Source organism: Lolium rigidum, chromosome 1 (genome assembly GCF_022539505.1).
Source record: "Lolium rigidum isolate FL_2022 chromosome 1, APGP_CSIRO_Lrig_0.1, whole genome shotgun sequence".
Taxonomy (NCBI): domain Eukaryota; kingdom Viridiplantae; phylum Streptophyta; class Magnoliopsida; order Poales; family Poaceae; genus Lolium; species Lolium rigidum.
The window spans coordinates 332,288,295-332,308,315 of record NC_061508.1 but is presented as its reverse complement, the minus strand read 5'-3'; the positions used below and the strand labels follow the sequence as shown (position 1 = coordinate 332,308,315).

General features: G+C 42.2%; 2 protein-coding genes across 3 annotated transcripts; one reads left to right on the top strand and one right to left on the bottom strand.

The window, feature by feature from the left end:
* Nucleotides 1-10,621: 10,621 nt before the first annotated feature.
* Nucleotides 10,622-15,557, top strand: LOC124699834 (receptor-like cytosolic serine/threonine-protein kinase RBK1). 2 transcript variants are annotated; one of them, XM_047232079.1, is made up of 9 exons: nt 10,622-11,115; nt 11,282-11,338; nt 12,256-12,834; nt 13,244-13,498; nt 13,897-14,051; nt 14,158-14,237; nt 14,350-14,485; nt 14,684-14,833; nt 14,911-15,557. In XM_047232079.1, exons 1-9 carry the CDS (start codon nt 11,100-11,102, stop codon nt 15,070-15,072), a joined length of 1,590 nt encoding a protein of 529 aa, XP_047088035.1. In that variant the 5' UTR covers nt 10,622-11,099; the 3' UTR covers nt 15,073-15,557. The 2 variants fall into 2 exon arrangements, with proteins under 2 accessions (XP_047088035.1, XP_047088028.1); XM_047232072.1 differs by lacking the exon at nt 10,622-11,115 and having other exon boundaries at nt 11,148-11,338.
* Nucleotides 15,558-15,806: 249 nt separating this feature from the next.
* On the bottom strand, nt 15,807-19,813 carry LOC124699870 (fructose-1,6-bisphosphatase, chloroplastic-like). Its single transcript, XM_047232102.1, has 3 exons — nt 19,423-19,813; nt 17,794-18,190; nt 15,807-16,316 (listed from the first exon to the last, which is right to left on the bottom strand). The coding sequence occupies exons 1-3, from the start codon at nt 19,798-19,800 to the stop codon at nt 15,916-15,918; spliced, it is 1,176 nt and encodes a 391-aa protein (XP_047088058.1). The 5' UTR covers nt 19,801-19,813; the 3' UTR covers nt 15,807-15,915.
* Between the last annotated feature and the right edge of the window lie 208 nt (nt 19,814-20,021).

Sequence of the window (20,021 nt, the reverse complement as noted above, 5' to 3'; positions counted from 1 at the left end):
GTTTCTTGGAGTATCATAGTGATGATGAAGTATCCGAGAGATGTATCCAAACCTTGTTGGGTCAATGATGAGATAAAATATTAATGCCATTATATTTTTTCTAGATTATGCTTTAGAGACTACCGCTTTTACACTTAATAGAGCATCATCATGATCCGTTGAAATGACACCATACGAGTTATGGCATGGATATGAATCCTAATAGTCTTTTCTTAAAATTTTGGTATGCATAGCATAAGTAAATAAGTTTACAACCAAAATCGGATGAATGTCTTTGTTGGTTATTCCAGAGAATTGATTGGGAATTCTTCCCACTATGTAGACAAAGACAAAAGTGTTTGTTAATGTTTCTTATTTCCAAGAAATTGTTTCTAGCGAAGTATTTGAGTGGGAGGACAATAGAACTTGATAAGGTTTATGAACCCGAGCATAATGATCAGAGTAGCGCAGCATCGGAATTGGTTCCGGAAGCGGCCACGACGATCATGGCTCTCATGACTACAAAGTGTTTTAGCCATGGAGATCGAAGTACATATTAAACCTTGTAGGTATGGTTTACTTTGTGATCAAATAAATGATTTGTGGACAAAAGATTGTTTTTTAACAATGATAAACCAACTACAAACAAAGAAGTTATGATGGGCCCTGACTCCATTAAAATGGCTATACGCCATGATATCCAAAATAGATGAATACTTTTTGAAAGTAAATGGATCTATAAAATTGATGGACTTGGATGAAATATCCTTGAAGAAGCTTGACCTGTCGAAAAGTTGTTTACGACAAAGTTCAAAGAGTTGACTACGATAAGATTAGATCTTCCGTAGCAATGCTTATAGTCTATGTGGATTATTCTAGTAATCACTATATATTTCTTTTATGAGATATGTTAGTAGGATGGCAAAATACATTACTTATTAGAAGTATGTATTAAAGGTGTATACAAGATACAACCAAGAGTTTTGCTGGTCCATGGAATACTAGATAGGTATACAAACTTCAATTGGATGAAGTGAGTATCACGGAGTTGGAATCTTCACCAGATGAAATAGTCAAAGAGTTTTGATTTCATCAGAGACGATGAAGAGGCTTGCATTTGCAAGAAATTAAGTGGGAGCACTGAGACATATTTATAATACTTTATGTAGACGACATATAGTTGGTTATAAATAATGTAATTATATACTTGATTAAAAGGTTTCATTTAACTTTAATGAAAGGATATGGATTGAAACAAATTTTGTGTCAATATCTATAAAGATAGATTGAAACACATAATAAGTTTAAGTCAAAGTACATTGAATAGATATTGAAATAGTTCAATATAGAAATATTAAGAAAATATTCTTGTCATGTTAAGTTTTAACAAGACTTGAGTGTATCTGACACTCAATGAGTAAAAACACATGAGTGATTATAGATCACGAATAATATGTACACAATCAGATGTCCTGTGCTATAAAGTGTTATGAACATATACCAGAATGATTCATATGATGATCATTGGACGACAGTAAGAATATCCTTGAGTACTTTAGAAGAACTAAGGATATATATATAGTTTTGTATGGGATAATGACAAACAAATCGCTGTAAAGTGTTGCACCGATATTAGTTTGATCACATATAAAAATAAAATTCAAATCTCAAATTAGGCTAAGTGTTGTTTAAAAGGTAGCACAATGAGATAGAAGTTGTCTATGCTAGATTTAGAAGAGTTCTAAATATTGTGACGGATTCTACAAAAGAAGGCGAGTATGTCATTGTTTTGACAATGACATAGGATGTTAAGTCAAGAGGTTCTTTTAGAACTTGGTGTAGTTCCGACAGAGTCGAACTTTGAAGCTATATTGTATGTGACAATATTAGTGACATATTTCGGACCGCGGAATTAAGGTTCCACCGAGAAGACCAAACATATTTAATGCCGACTCATTTGGAAATGAGTGATGCGTTGAGACGCAAATGAATTACAAAATACATACGTTTACGAGCATGTCGGATCCGTTGACTAAAACCTCTCCCGTGAGCAAAACATGATAAAACATCGAAGGCCAAGGTGTTATATCTTTACAAATGTAAACTAGATTATTGACACTAGTGCAAGTGGGAGACTCGTTGGAGATATGCCCAAGAGGCAATAATAAAATGGTTATTATAATATATCTTTGTGTTTATGATAATGTTTACATACCATGCTATAATTGTATTAACCGAAACATTGATACATGTGTGATATGTAAACAACAAAGAGTCCCTAGTATGCCTCTTAACTAGCTTGTTGATTAATGGATGATTAGTTTCATAATCATGAACATTGGATGTTATTAATAACAAGGTTATATCATTGTATGAATGATGTAATGGACACACCCAATTAAGCGTAGCATAACATCACGTCATTAAGTTATTTGCTATAAGCTTTCGATACATAGTTACCTAGTCCTTATGACCATGAGATCATATAAATCACTTATACCGGAAAGGTACTTTGATTACATCAAACGCCACTGCGTAAATGGGTGGTTATAAAGGTGGGATTAAGTATCCGGAAAGTATGAGTTGAGGCATATGGATCAACAGTGGGATTTGTCCATCCCGATGACAGATAGATATACTCTGGGCCCTCTCGGTGGAATGTCGTCTAATGTCTTGCAAGCATATGAATAAGTTCATAAGAGACCACATATCACGGTACGAGTAAAGAGTACTTGTTAGAAGACGAGGTTGAACAAGGTATAGAGTGATACCGATGATCAAACCTCGGACAAGTAAAATATCGCGTGACAAAGGGAGTTGGTATCGTATGTGAATGGTTCATTCGATCACTGAAGTCATCGTTGAATATGTGGGAACCATTATGGATCTCCAGATCCCGCTATTGGTTATTGGTCGGAGAGAGTACTCAACCATGTCCGCATAGTTCGCGAACCGTAGGGTGACACACTTAAGGTTTGATGTTGAAATGGTAGAACTTGAATATGGAATGGAGTTCGAAGATTTGTTCGAAGTCCCGGATGAGATCCCGGACATCACGAGGAGTTCCGGAATGGTCCGGAGAATAAGATTCATATATAGGAAGTCATTTTATGAGTTTGAAAATGATTCGGTGCATTTATGGAAGGTGCTAGAAGGTTCTAGAATATTCCGGAAAAATGTCACTTTGGAAGGCGGAGTCCCGAAGGGATTCCACCACCATGGCCGGCCAACCCTAGGGGGTGGAGTCCCAGGTGGACTCCACCTATGGTGGCCGGCCACCCCTCCCAAGGGAAGGTGGGAATCCCACCTCTAGTGGGAGTCCTAGCTTGGGTAGGTTTCATGTCATATGGAAGGTTTTGGTTTGGGGTCTTATTCGAAGACTTGTAGTCCAACACTTGGGGTTCCACCTATATAATGAGGGGCATAGGGGAGGGGGCCGACCACCATAGAGCCACAAGTTGGCCGCACCCCTTGAGGCCGGCCACCCCCTCTCCCAAACCCTAGCCGCCCCCTCTCTCCTCCTCTTCTCCCGCACGCTTAGCGAAGCTCCGCCGGAGATCTCCACCGCCACCGCCACCACGCCGTCGTGCTGCCGGATTCAAGGAGGAGCTACTACTTCCGCTGCCCGCTGGAACGGGGAGAAGGACGTCGTCTTCATCAACACCGAACGTGTGACCGAGTACGGAGGTGCTGCCCGATCGTGGCACCGTGATCAAGATCTTCTACGCGCTTTTGCAAGCGGCAAGTGATCGTCTACAACAGCAATAAGAGCCTACTCTTATAGGCTTTGGAAATCTTCAAGGGTTAGTCTTGATCATCCCCTCGTTGCTCCCATCTTCTAGATTGCATCTTGGCTTGGATTGCGTTCTCGCGGTAGGAAATTTTTTGTTTTCTATGCAACGAATCCCTACATTAAACACCTCTTATCTATAATGAACTTGTTGAGTACGCTCGTACTCATCCCACTCTTAAATCCCTTGCTTAGATTGTCTGAATCGTCTGGAGGAGGACTATGACCACACTGAAGGAGCCGAGATCATCGGCTATGAAGAACCAGACCTCTCTGGAGGTGTTGAAGGCGTAGACTATCTCATAGTCTACGGAACCGGGGAGGCTTCCGGAGGAGACCAAGCCTAGAAGCATCGAGTAGTAGTAGTAGCCGAGCAGCCCGAACTCTTAATACCTAGCTGCTCGAGAATAAATGTATAACTTAATGAGACTTCTATATTGTAAGCTAAGTTGGGTTCGCCTCGAACCCAGGAGTATCCCTCTTAGGACCCAAGAGGAGCTCCGAGACAATATGTGTATCATGTTTGTAATATTAAATGTATGAGTTATGGACCTGGTATGTTCTGTTGTACTACTCTGAGGGATGTAATATTTGCGGAATGGTACTTCGTGAATGTTATATCAACGACTGGCATACTACAACATGCAGTGGTATGCAGGGTCACCACAATTGATTAATACATTATTAATGGTCATGCATCTAGACGGCGGGATATGATTTGTATCATCTTTGTTCATCCGTAACCTCTAAACACACGAAACGGTGAGAACCTTATGAATTCTCCTAACATATGTGTGTGCTCATAATCAGTACATAAGACATTCATAGAAGATAACAAACTTGTAAGCAACCATAAACAAAATCTATCACCATAGCCATGAATAAGTCACTACTCAAATCGGGATATAGATATACAATATATCATGAGAAAATAATAGGTTGCACTGACCATCATGTTTTCCAAGAGATTAGACCATGGAGATGGAGTATATGAAGGCGGTATTGATGTAGATGTTGACGTTGACCACGCCGGAAGAAGGTGGAGCCACCCGGGGTGACTCTAGCAGCAGTTCCCACCTCCAATCTTCGTTGGCGGTAGACTACATACTATCTGTTTATGTGTTTTTTTATATCCGCCTCCGTGTTTCAAGAGGAAGACCACCATATGGTATATATGTAAAGGGATTTAGGTCAAAACATACCCGTACGGGAAATATTGAGGCCATCGGATAGCCGAGGCGGCAAGGATGATAGGTGGCGTCGTTTGGAGTTATTTATGACCTCACCATTTTGGAGTCCCGAAGCTCCCTCAAATTCCAAAATACGAATGGAAGGGTTTTTCTGCCAAACAAAGTAAGAACCAAAATAAAGGTAATAATTTGGAAATTTCTGAAATCAATGTAAAACATGATTCTAACGGTATATATGATGCAATATGTCGGGAATATAACACAATAAACGACAAAGAACATAGATGCATTTTACATGCATCGGGGGCCGATGCTTTTGGTGCCTCTCAAAAGGTCCCCATGTCCGCTCCTGTAGGAATCCAATCTGGTGCACAGATTGCATCCATTTCGGCCATGCCGCTCATTTCTGTTGAGTTATGCCACACACCCATGAGTCTACAACACTTTGTTCTGCTACATCCGATCCTGCTCCCACCAATGACGATTTCCGGGTGCATATGCAACATATACTCCTGGAGGAGGTCGTGTTGCTTTGCTCCGAGCTTCATGACTGCCATGCATGTGGTCTGAGGGTTTTCGTTAGAGTGGAACATGCTCTAGGAAAATTACATGCTATGCCTTTGTTGTCTCAGCACCTGACACCAACACCAGGTGGGTTCATTCGAGTGTGTGGACGTATGTGCTTCCTATGAGCAGCAATCATCCGTGGTTGTGGATGATAATGCGGTTGCTGGGATGATATCGAAGGCCCAAGGGGAGGAGGATGAGTCTGTGGTTGGGGAAGATTGTATCTTTGGTTTTTTACACTCCTTGTGTCAGGTTTAGCCCATCACTACAACATGACATGTTAACCCATCACTACAATATGACATGTTGATTGTATCAGAGTGGAGAGGACATCGTTGTGATCATGGCTCATGTGATACAGATCATGCATGAGCTTAAAGAGCTGTGTGGGGAGCCCTCACCCTCTCCTCCTCTATCGATGGTGTAGCAGCATGTGGAATTTCTTGGGGCCTCCACGGTGGTATATACAGCACCACTAGTGGATCTTGGCCAACTACTTGACCTCGTTGGCCATGTCGACAAGGTTAATGAGATGGCTGTTGTGACACCTAACGCAAAGGCACTCTTTGAGAAGAGCTTTGCAAGCTACTCGTTAGTTTGAAGGATGCTAGCTTTGGATCTAGCGAAGAGATTGCAAGCCTCCTGTTGGACAAGGCTACGATGGGCAAAATTAAAAAGGTGAAGGGGTACCTTAGAAGTATAAGAAAGAAGAGGGGTACCGCAAGGGAGACGGAGGCAACCGACTAATGATGATTCTCATCTTTCAGGTTGTCACGTCTGAGATCTCTGTTCGACGCGGTTTTATCTTTATGGATAGAATTTGCGCTTGTAGCTGGTTGAGAGCGTTGGTTGGTTTGTGTTTACAGTTAGGGAGTCCCATACTTTGGACTAGTTCGTGTGTTTAACGGTTTTATCCGGCTTTTCGTTACTTAGCTGGATTATTCTCTTCTTCTTAATTAATAGATTAGGACCAAGCTTTTGCCTCTGTTTAGAAAATAGGGAGTGTATCTCTAGCTTAGTGAGATAGCATCAGGTCTCCCAGAGACTAATTTTTTAAAATACTACTAGTGTCAAAATAGAACAAGAAAACTGATTTGTTAGGAAAGACTCCACAAAACAAAGGCAATGCATCAACCTCCAAATTGCCAGACTCAACTTGATCCAACACAGACAAAACTTACTCACTCCAATCCACAATAAGTGTCGAGATTTAATAAAAAGATATACTAACTTTGTACTAAATTTAAGGTATGTATTATGTATCGAAGGGAGTAATATTTTTATCCGTAACCGTTCAGGGGCACCACACCATCGTCTTGAGTTCCATGCGCATAATATAACACTAACAACAACATCTAAACCATGCACCAAGGAATTTACTGAGATGGGTAAGGCATACAAATAAAATAAAAAACCAGTATTCTTTCCACACCCCCATTTCGAAAAAAAAAGTATTCTTTCCACAACCAACTCTGATATATCTTCTCCTGCATCACTCCATGAGAGCATGAGAACCATTCCATTAGTACAAAGTTTTTTCTCTGTGGCAATAATGTATTCCATTTTATTCTCTAGCCCTGGTTTGGCTTGGACTTCCCTCTCGTAGTCATGCCCTACTCTGCTCCTAGTGGAAGAGATATTCAGTCAGTCCCCGGGTGACCACTGACGAGTGCGTTGCAGCCTTGCAGGAACTGAATTAACGGGCGACGGGGATTCGGTTCACCAACTCTACTCTTTGCACTCATCCCGTTCATGTCATGGCCAAGATAGTAATAAAGTAAGTGTTCAGGTCAGGTAAAGTAGAAGTAGGGACACACTACATACGTAATCTAGGCAAGACGGTCTTTTGACATTTGCACGCGTGGCCAGTGGCAACCTGTTTACGCAGGAGCAGAGCCTCAATCACTCCCGGTTCTGCTAACCATTCATTCAAGAACTTTCAGCACATTAAATCAGCTATAGCAACATGGACAAGGAATTCCCCTGGACAAGCGTTGATGGCATCATTTGAATATAGATATGAGAATATTGCACAGCTAGTTGTGCTCGGACATTATTATTAGATATCACACTTCTAACTTTTTTTAAATGTGAACTAAACCATAAGCATTGTTTATGCTATAATTTTTTATATTTTGTGTAAAAAAATAGGAGAAATTCAATCCGGCTCCGAGCTGCGTATGCTCTTTCTACCAAAAAAAATCGTATTTTGAAGTGTAGAAATTTTTTGACAAAAAATTTACACGTACATCTCTATAATATATGTGTGTTCGTCAAGTTTCATGAAAAACAAATATTTTTGTGGTCTATGTAAAAAAGAAAAAAATTAGCTTGTGAAAAGCATTATTTTTAGCATTGGATTTCATCATGGATGTCACGTGATAAGTCGATTTTTTATGAAACGACTTTGTAAGCGTGTAGCACGTGAAGATGTATGTATGTTTTTTTTTTGTTTCAAATTTTAAAATTTAAAATATATGTAAGATGCATTTCAAAATATAAAGAGGGTATACTTTCATGTTCCAAAACACCACACCCAAATAGATCTTTATCAAGCACCCAGGATTACAGAAAACCTGAATGTGAAATTCCAGAACTATGTTCTGTCCTTGTCAAGTTTGCAAGAGTGACTCCTCCTAACTTGCCGGTGGTCTACTTTTACAAAGCCGCTGACTCTACCTTGACATACACCTGTAAAGTTTTATCTCAAAATATGATCATATGTGACCTGCGCGAAAAAAATAGAAGACAAATGAATATTATCTTTATGCTATTTAGAAATTATTCGTTATCTTTTGTGTAAGTCAAATAATGTTATATTTTTAAATGAAACTTTACATGCACACAAGATATAGCATAACATAGGCCCATGCTTTATTTTACTACAGTATTTAGAAACTTGAAAGTGCGACATAGTACAAAATAAGGTGCACCCGCACCAACTTACAATCAATGATCAGGGTCGATTAGGAATATATGGATCCGGATGTGAACGTTGCCACGATGCACCGGTCAGACTGTGCTGGTACAAGGACAAGGCAATCGTCCCGTGTCCAAGGTGGATTGGATACGATGCTGCTATGCTCTTTGGTGCACTTGCGCCCGCCGCACACGAGGCTAGCAGTAGTTAATGTTGTGTCTTGTGTGGGGATAAAACTGAATCAATGCTCGGATCTGCACAACAGCTTCGAATGTCTGAAATTTGAACTTCCCCAAGAGTACCAGCCTTGTGTAGTGTCTACTAGGTTAGCTAGACTTAACGGCCGGTACGTCTCCACGAAGCGAAAACGAAACTGGATTTCTAGGGTACAGATTCACTGTATCGTTAGATAAAAAAGAAAATTCAGTGTTTTATTTCTGAAATTTTATTCGAGAACCTTGTCTTGTTATCAAGTTATCTTTTCTACGAAAATTCCACTAACATTTTTATAAAAAATCATCAAGTTTTTCTTCTTAGCTCCCCTGCAGAAGAAGCGCACCATCTGGAAGGCCGAAGCTAAACGAAATCCGCACTAGGCATATTTAACTGGAATGTGGTTTTCTTGTCCATGTGAGATGATTATTCTTTCAGGTGCTGATAGTATTGAAGCGGGGTTATTTCAGGCGTGATAACAAATTTTACAGCTGGTAAAATCTATTTAATTACCTTCCTAATATGTGCTTTACAGGGGAGGTGGTGTTTTGACTCATAAGTGGAGATGAACATAGTATTATAAAAAATGTATAAAAACACAATTTTAAAATGTCAAAAAAATACCAAAACAAAATTTCGCGTGCATATCGGAACATACTTTATTCGCATATAAGTTTGTGGAAAAGAACATTTTATGTGGCCTGTGTAAAAGAGAACACCCAGGATGACGATTACTCTGTGCTAAGCATATCCCAATCTCACATGATACACAACAAAGTTTGTTTGATTCAATAAGAGAATTTAAAACAAAACGATCCTTACCCAAGAGGTCTGAGTAGATGTGAAATGCATTGCACATAAAATGATTTCTTATTAAAAATGCATACAAGATTCAATCCTACAAATCAAATAATAGCTAGCTTAGAAATTATTCGTTAGGATTTAAATTCTATAAAGTGCGTAACAAAATTCTGTAAATCAAAGAGATCCTTTCTGCAAAATCCTTTGAAAATATGAGATTCAATCAAACGAATGATACAACTCAAACAACTACTATAAAGTAAACTGTTCAGCATTTAAAATCTTGATAATTCCTACAGAAATCTTTCAAGTCAAAGAGACCCTAACTGTTAAATTTCTGCAACAACAAACAATCTCTTAATGAACAATAAATCGAAAACATTGGTCCCGAGTCCTTAAACACAAGCGGCGTAGCAATGATCCCCTGGGCAAAGGGACCCCTTTTATGCGACCTTTTGAGCTGAAACTTTATTGCCACTACGACATGGAGCGAAGCATGATCCACAAATCTTGCCAACCGGCCATTGCCGCTTTTACACCAGATGAGGGCATGCATTTTCACATTGTTCATCTCAATGCATGTGCTACCCATGCGCGCGAAGTGGAGTGTATCTCTAGCTCAGTGACACCACCGGATCTCCCGGAACTCATATTAAAATTTAGAAGTACTAGTTGCAGGGAATAGACCAAGAAAAATGGATACGGTAGGAAGGACTCGACAGACCACAGGCAAGACATCACCCTCCAACTGCCAAACCCTACTTGATCCAATATGGACAAAAGTAATCCATGCACCAAAGACTAATCTTTGTTCCTAATTGCAAAGAGGCGAACCACACCATCAGCTCAATTGCCCTGCCCCCTAACACAAACAGCAACGTCTAATCCATGCACCAATATTTACTGATCAGAAAGAAGACAAGCACATCAAGATCCATTTATATTTATTCTTTCAACCACCAACTCTCACATCTCCCTCCCTCTCAGCATCCTGCATCACTCCATGAGACCATGAGAACCATTCCATTAGTACAAAGATTTTTCTTTGTGCCAATAATTTATGCCATTTTATTCTCTAGCCTTGGCTTGGCTTGTGATGTGTAGGCCCCCTACAGGTCCAAGGAGGTCATTACATAAAGTTGCACTAGAGACTCATTGTTCATCGCCTCTCTGTCCCCTCCCTGCACTCCCCCACTCTCTCTCTCTAGACCTCTCTCCACATTGTTCTCTTCTTTTGAGAGAAGGGAGGAATATCTGCAGCGGAGAGGGAAACACTCCCAAGTTTCAAAAGAACCGCCACCCCTCCCCTCTCTCTCTCTCTACACCGGCCTACAGTACCTTCAATCCTCTCTCTTATTTACTACTGGTTGCCCCCATCCTCCATTTCTTGGTCGCCGTGCGCAGACAGAGCTCCGAGAAAGAAGTACTGCCTCCCCTGCCTGCCTAACCTGCTGCTAGTCGTGTTTGCTTCCATCTTTCTCCCTCCCTCGTTTCCTCTCTGGTGATTCGCCAACAACAAGCAGTGTTGGTAGTCTCTTCAATGCAAGAAAGTATCAGCGGAAGGTAGCCTCGGTGAGTTTCGTCAAGCTCGTCGCTGTCTCCGAAAGAAAAGTCCTTGCAGCGAGCGGTAGAGGATATAATGGCCTCCAAGGAAGGTATTCTTCTTCCTCCTCTCTCTACCAGATTCTGGTAAAAATTACTACTTGCTTCCCCTTTTCACTTCTCCTTGCCTGCATCCATTCGGGGATGCGGAGGAGGGGAGTGGCAAGAAATTGTTGGCGATGACGAAACTGAAGGAGTATTTCCTGCTTGAATCTGCAGAGGCGGGCGGGGGAGAGAGGGCAGAGGATTTTCGTCGTCCTGCTTCTGACGAGGAAGGTGAGCCCTGGTTACCGATTGCTTTCCCCATCTTTACCTGCGTGAGAGAAATCAGAATCTTAGCTCATCATTTGTTTCCTCATTTACTCTGTTTTCCTGCTCAATTGAGCAGATGCAAAAAAAAAATCTCTTTTTTTAGTAACCAAATTTCAGCAATTAAAATGGAGATTCTCATTTCGAATTCTGGAGTTTAGTCTGTGTTGCCACACGTGTTCCAGCTTCCAAGGACTGACCAAGAGTTGTAAGTCTTTTTTGAAGAGAGATTGTTGATGTCAGCTTGGGGATTCTGACCATGTTTGTAACCGTTTAATACTTTAGGTTGGGCTGACCAAGAGTTTAGACTTCTTGAGGAGAGATCGTTGATGTCAATTTGGGGATTCTGACCATGTTTGTAACCGTTTAATACTTCAGGTTCAGCTATCTTTTATATCACTCCATATAAGAAACTGATAGGTTGTCAAATTCCTCCAAAATTTTCCGTCCCCTACCAAAATCTCTGAAGTGGACATCTATATTTGTCTGTCTATCTGCACCCACCTCACCTGTTTCAAATATGCCATCTTAGATGTCTGCATGGGTTAATTTAAGCCTTTGGACGTGGTAGGCAGAAGGAGAGCATCAGTTTTGGAAGGTTGCAGGGGTGGTGCAGATGTCAATTTGTTGGGGGCATGCATATCTCTGCATGAGAACACCTCTCAGCGGTAGCATGTGGTTTTCATGGCAAACCGGACAAGCACAAACCTCCTTCTATCATGGATCACGATGGAATAGAATAGAGCCTATATGTGATAACGATGTGTTCCTTACGGTTCGCGGCATTGCGCTTTGTCTTGTTCTTGAGTAGGTAGTTGATTTGTTCATGCAAAGGGCTTCACTTTTGTTGCCTAACTGTGTAAATCTTGATTTGCTCTGCTTAGTGCAAGGAGTGGAGCAAGAAGAGAGCAAGAGAAGCCCCAGCGAACAGGCTGACGAGGATTGCGACAACAGTGGGTCAGTAACCGCTGCCCCTGCGCCAAGTGAAGATCCCAGTGAGGGGCACAGCAGTGACAGCAGCAACCAATGTGCTGGTTCTGACGGAGGTGTCAAAGAGGTGCCTGAAATGGATTCCAAGGGAAGCAACTACGACAACTCTGAGTGCATCGACCAGAGCTCTCCACGTGCTGTATTGGACATATCGGTATCGGGTAGCGTGGACTCTGACGAGAACTCCTCTGCTGAGCAGACAGCAGAGCCCAGCCGCAGTTTGCACTGGAGAAATCTGGTCGGTGGACTAATACTGTCGAGGAAGAAGTTGATGGCTAGAGCAGTGACATTCCCTCAGAGATCCAAGAGCTCCGGGCTTAAAAGGTACCTGGGGAGGATCCGGAGTGGTAGGAACCAGATAGACTGCAGTGCCATTGCCCCAGAGATCTTCCCTGAAATTGAGAAGTGGAGGCCATCATGGAGAAGCTTTGACTACGATGAGCTCTGTACTGCAACTGACAGATTTAGTTCAGGTAACATGCACACTAACTTCTATGTTGATGTAATTCAGTGACTTAATTATTAGACTCTGTCACTATCATTGCAAAACTTGTGGGATGTAGCTTTAACATAAAGCTAAGGATGCATAATTGGAGTGATGTGCTTTCAACAGGAAAGAGGGTTTGAGGTCCTAATCATGAACTGTACCTTAGGTTAATCATGGTTGTTACTGGCTGCTGTTATTACTCTATGCTAGTTTCTTTACGTGTCCACTTTTCTGGATTGTGGTACCTCTAATATTTTTACAATATAATATGGAAATCTAATAGTCCCTGTATGTTGTAAGATAAGTACAGTTCTTGGCCAGAATTAGTTTTCTGTATCTGCATTGTATCTGAACATTTTTGCTTGACACCTGAATACCTGATATTATATTACTAGATAATTTGATCGGAAAGGGAGGGCATGCTGAGGTGTACAGAGGACAGCTTGCTGATGGACAGTTTGTGGCAGTGAAGAGACTAACAAAAGGTGGTAACAAAGAGGACAGGATTAGCGACTTCCTATCTGAGCTTGGAATTATAGCACATGTTAACCACCCAAATGCGGCACAGCTCTTGGGGTTCAGTGTGGAAGGTGGCTTGCACTTGGTTCTTCAATTCTCACCACATGGAAGCTTGGCTTCTGTTCTCCATGGTACAGCCCTCTAACAATTTGTTAGGCAATGAATGTCATGGTTGAGATTTCTTGGTGGCATAGTTTACATCATAGTTCCAAAAAAAGAGGGAGGGAAATCTCATGACATGTATGCCAATTCAGCATAAACATCTAGAAAATATCTTAAATGCTGCTTCCTATTGAGTGCATTTTAAGACCACATAAGGTCGTAATTTGCATTTCTGCATACTATTTATAAATATCGCATCATCACTTCGTGTAGTGTTTTTTTTTTGAGTTGCTTCTGGATCACATATGCTAAAGTTTAAAATATATGCATGTCAGAAGAATCACTCTTATCTAATGTAAAGGACGGTGTAAATAATTGTACTTAAGGTGCCGTCAATCTAGTGACATAATGTTGCTTGGCTGATCAGGTGCAAAGGGAGCCCTCAGGTGGAAGGCCCGGTTCAGTATTGCACTTGGAATCGCTGAAGGGCTATTTTATTTACATGAAGGTTGTCATCGGCACATCATTCACAGAGACATCAAGGCTTCAAATATTCTTTTAACTGAAGAGTATCAACCTCAGGTACGTATTCTACTATTAGTCTGTTATACACTAGCCCCACGCCATTCTACTATTCCTGAGTCCTGACGATGTAAACTGACAAATTTCATGCTCCCTTGTTGCACAGATTTCAGATTTTGGCCTTGCGAAATGGCTTCCTGATAAATGCACCCATCAGGTTGTGTTCCCCATTGAAGGCACATTTGGGTGAGTTTGATATGTTCCCGAGTCCCGACTACTGCTTCATGTTCAAAATGATATCATACTTCCGAGTAAACCAAAACAATGTTTCATTTTTATTCCAACTTTGATTTTACAGGTATATGGCTCCAGAGTACTTCATGCATGGGATCATAAATGAGAAGACCGACGTATTTGCATATGGAGTATTGCTTCTTGAACTAGTGACAGGGCGGAAAGCGGTGGACTCTTCCAGACAAAGCCTAGTGATATGGGTGAGTATAGCAGATTGATTTGATATACTTCACGTCAAGTAGATTCCAATCAGCTCACTGAATATTATTGTTTGATCATATAGTTATAGCAAACCGACAGTTCAATTTTAAGTGAATGTGCATTGAAAGCATAAAGCAGGACAGTTACGTACTTCTGGAACCCTTTTAGCTCATAATCTGTTCTTGATTATTTCAAAGGCAAAACCGCTGCTCGAGTCGAACAACATGAAGGGACTAGTGGATCCTTCTCTTGATGCTGGATATGACCCAGAAGAGATGGCACTCACCCTAGCAGTGGCATCGATGTGCATTCACCACAGCTCAAACTTGCGGCCTAGCATGAGATCGGTGAGTGACTTGGCGTCTCTATTGCTTCATGTGCAAAATGGGCATTGCAAATTGATGAAGTGATGTGTTGGTTGCAGGTGGTCCGTTTCTTGAAGGGAGACAGAGAATCACTTGAACTGATGGGGAAGCCTAAACCCACGAAGCCCCCTATGTTTGACTCCTGTGATTCAGAAGATTACACTCGCACAAGTTACCTCAATGATCTGGACAAGCACAAACAGCTTGCCTTGGAGCAGTAAATCTAGTTGGCTTTGGACAGATTTTGTCATTTTTTGTACATTGTCACTGCCTACATTGTGATCCTCCCGCTTTCGAGAGATGCTCAAAGATTGTATGGACAGAAGTGAGGGATCAATACTTCCTGGTTGATGATTTAAGGTGTCAGTTTGGCTTCCAATCCTTATTGTAGGCTGTGATACCATGATCTGTATGACCAGGACCTTGTGTCAAGTGCTGCTGCCCTAGTGACAGCATATCATTATTCCTCAGATGGGAAAATGTTTAGGAATAGAAGAATGTATGTATTTGATCACATGCAGGGTTAATTCATGTGTCCTTGTTGTGAGCTTTTCTTTTTGTCAGTTTAGGCTTTCAGCACTTATGTTTGATGGGTAAGCTCAGTCATTGCATAAACATTGGTTATCATTCCAGCTCACAGATCTGCTAAGGGTTAGTCCTTACCTGAAGCGATGAATGTTGAACACTGGCCGCTGGTGCCTCTTGTCCATTTTGGTGTCTTCTGTCTGCGTCCCTTTCTTTAATCATTTGTGGAACACGATGTTAGTGCAAAGCCCACCCAAAAAAGAAATACTATAGCACGTTACCTTTATTTCTGGCCAAATATGGAAGTATATTTTATAAAACAAAAAGAAGCATGCAGATGAGAAAACTCATATTGCATCTTTCGTTTTCACACTGAACTATAGAAAATTCCTGCGTGTGCTCTCTACAACCACGTAGGTAAGAAAGCAAAGAAAACAAGACACAGACAACATTGTTATTGCAAATATAGACTTGCCATACATACATTTGTTACCTCATTGTATGCTACAATAACTGAAGATTTTACCTACTTTGTCACACTAAACTTCATATCCAGGATTGACCTTCTGCTGGACATCTCCATAGCTTTCTAACTCAAGCATGTCCTCCATGCTTCCGAGAAACAATGGCAGCCTCTGGTGCAGCTTCACAGGCTGAATGGAAAGGATTTTGGCCTTGCCATCTGAGCCTCGACCCCCAGCCTGCTCGGCAAGGAAACTAAGAGGATTTGCCTCATAAACCAACCGAAGGTGATCCCTTGGGTTCATTGCGACTCCACCATAGATGAGTGTCCGATGAAAATCAGCGACCAGTGAGCAAACATACCGGGCTGAGTATTTCTTCGGATGCTGCCCCTTGCCTTGTCTGATCGTGTCAATGTACTTCCTTAGGCCCTCAGGCCAGTCGAAATATCGTGCATCATTCACTGAATATATCTGTCCTGGCATAGTATGCAATTGCAGATTTTGAGAAGATAAAACCAATTGCTAAAGCATGCATTCTTAACTTACAGGGATACTACATACCTAAAGGCAGCTACAAAGAATGAAGCACAGCAGCAGTATAGTAAAGTATGTTGTTCATATTTCAGTTTTAGGGGAGAACATTCCCTGGGTCCATCTAATTTGGAAGAGCTATAATAATTCCACTCCACAAGCCTCTAATATTTCAAGCTCTTTTTGGTGGAGGGACATTGTCAAGCTTTGTTCGAAGTTCAAGAGGATTGCCTCATGCGCGATTGCTACTGGTGACACTGAACTCTTTGGAGCGACAATTGGACTTCGGATGTCCTCGTGGCAAGGTTCCCTAGGATACAGTCCTTCGCTATTAATAAGTTGGCTTCAGTGAAGAATATTCTTGAATTGGACGACCCTATTGATGCTTTCCATCTCCCGCTGTCCAACCAAGCCTTCGAGGATTTCCATGAATTCAATTACCTTATATACAAGACCAGATCCACTCAGAATGCTGATGGAAATGACTTATGGTTTTATAGTTGGGGCACTCATTTCTCCGCCAACAAGGTTTATAAGCTAACCTTTGAACACATTCAGGCTCCAACCTTCTCTTCATGGATCTGGAAATCAAAGTGCACCCCCAAGATTAAATCTTTCTTCTGGCTTCTCGCTAACGACTGCCTAAGCGCCAAAGATATGCTTATAAGGAAAAGCTTTTCACTCAACGACAACGGAATATGCCGCCTCTGCGATGATGGTTTGTTAGAAACCAGGGACCATCTCTTCTGGAGCTATATTTTCAGCAAAAGTTGTTGGCAATCCATTGACATCACTCTTGAAGACAAGTAGACAACCTGGAACTCCCGGAGATGATTGCTACTGCACGAGGAAATTTTAGGAAGCCTTTCTTCTTTGAAGTGTTTGGCACTGCCACCTGGAATTTATGGGAGCGACGGAATGCACTTATCTTTGACAATGTAATGCCTTCTATTAGAGTTTGGTCATGTTCTTTTAAGAGGGACCTCTTCCTTCTTTCTTACAGAATGAAGGACGACCTAAAAATCCCTCTCTTAGCCTGGCTAGACGCTTTATAGTTCTCTTTGGGTTATGCTCAGGGCTAGGCCTTTTTGTACATTCCCTCCTTTCTTCTCCTCTTGTACATATTTTATCTTTTTAAATAAAAAAATTCTGTCGGGGCCTCCCCTACAGTTTTCAGCTCAAAAAATATTTCAGTTTTATGATAAGGAAGTTATTCTATAGCATCTTCTAAAGTAACTCATATTCTTTGTCAAATGAACCCTACAAATCAAAAAGACATACTTAATAGTTTGTTCTGCTAGTGCAACTGGAACTAGGTAGTTAACAACCAATAAAGATTTGATAAACAATGAAAATCAGTAAGATCTGTTATTCGTCTCTTTTTTTTCTATTGCAAGAACTACATATATACATCTTAGTTACCTCTAGGGGGTATTTGGATGGAAGGATGTGTCAGAATAAATTCTCCCGTCGACCGATCCAAGGTGAAGCCATGGGTTCCTGCACCGAAGCTGATACAAAAGATGGTGGCAGATGAATACAGGATGTAACCAGCAGCGACCATACGAGTTCCACTTTGCAGAGAATTTAGCTGAGCTCTTTCCTCTACGGGAAGATTGTCAAGTTCCACCAGCCTATTGTATATCCCAAATATTGTCCCGGTGGGGATGGAGACCTCAATGTTGCGAGAACCATCAAGCGGGTCTGTGACAACAACATAGGGACCATCATCGCACATCCAGACAGGGAGATCATTTTCTTCAGACGCTACCACTGCAACTTTTCCCGAACTTTGCAGTGACGACAAGATGATCTCATTCTGATTTAAAACAAAGTTGCAGTCAGGTTAGTTGAAAGTATTATCATGCCAAAATTCATAAAACTTCCATCAGATATACAATAAGAGCAAACAGAAGGTACTCTTTACAGTAAGCAGCTGCGAGAGCAACACATACAGTGCAAACTGATCGGCATTCCTGAGGTACGAGATAGAGTTCATGAATTCAAGCAAAGTCTACTAGCAGAAACTTAAGAAGCAAGAAAAATCTAATACAAAAAGCATTTAACGAAGCATATGTAACTGCCTCCCCAATCCAAAGTCTACATAACTGAACTCAGCAATACCGCAGGTCTCCAAACCTGCAGTTCTTACGGCTTCAGTTCTTTTTTACAATAATATGCAAAAGGTTGCATGTCTTTTCATTAAGATTGGTGAAAGTATTTACAAGATTGTTGCATACATCTGCGAAAGCGCAGCAATGTCTGCCGCAAAACACTAAGGACTACTACCTACCACACGCCTAGCATGTGTCCACAAGGAAAATTTCGCTAGAACTAGAATACAGGCCGCCAGATCGGCCATACTTTGCGATCAAAAACACTATTGTTTCGCTCTAGCCAAAGCTTTCGGCAGCAACTCACTCCAAGCGTCACCAGATGAAGTCTCGATTTCTTTGTTTGGCATCTCTATAAACTACACCACTAGCTTAAGAGGTTGTCATCTATGTTGGGGGTGAAGCCTTGCAAGCCGTGTGCCCTGAGAGTTTTTAACCACACTGATCTCGCAAAAGGGCACTGAACCATGATATGGGGAAATGGTGAATGCCTGATCGCATAGTGGGCATAGGCTGGGTCCTGGTGGAGTCCCTATGTGCAAGACGATGTCCAGTCCAGCAGCGGCTGCGTAATACCAGCCATAGGAACAGCTTGTCCTTCTACGGCGCCCAATTCCCCCATAGCAACTCTGCATAATCCGCGGTGCTCGTGCCATGGAAGAAGGCCAGGTATGAAGATTTTGCAGAATAGACGCCTGTACTGGTCAATCTCCAACTGCATCTGTCTTGTTCTTTTTTTTTTTTTTTTTGAGGGAGCATCTGTCTTGTTCTTCATTTCAGAGAGAGGATGTAGCGCCCCTATTTGTTCCCACGGCGTGATGAATTGGTACGGTTTCAGCTCTCATCGAGCAACACAAATCGTCGCGAAACTCATTTAGTAGACGCCGGAACTGACGCAGGAAACAAAAGAAAACCCCGCGGAACCTGGTACACGCACCGACAATTCGTCGAGAGGCTTGGGCGCGTCCCGCCCGGCGGCCACCGCCTCTGCCCCGCCGCCTGCCGCCTTCGCCCGCGACAGGTCCGCGTTTCCCGGGGACGCCGCGAGCGCGGCGATGCTCTTGCAGGCGCCCTGGATGTGGGCGACGAGGACGGCGAGGTCGGCGGGCGTGCCGGCCCGGCCCATGTACTCGAGCAGCGTCGGGGCCGATGGCGAGGCCGCGGCAGGGGCGGCCATGTCCGCGGCGCCCGCGCGTGCGAGGAGGACGCTGCGGCGGCGTGTGAGCCGCGGGAGGCGGGAGACGGGCGGCGGCGAGCGGTTTGAAGTTGGCGGGAGAGCCGGTGGAGGGTGGAGAGACACAGAGGATAACGGCATAGTTTGGCCACCCGTGGCGCTGGATGACTTCGTCACGACTCACGACTCGGGATTGGGGAAAACATATGAGAATGGGGACACGTGTACAATGATTTCCTATGTAGTTTTTCTTTCTTCTGAGAAACGCAGTACAAATGCAGAGGTTCACGCACACGCGTATACCCTATCCCTTTGAGAACATCCGGAAGACTGAGCCGATGGATTGAATCTTGAAATTGATG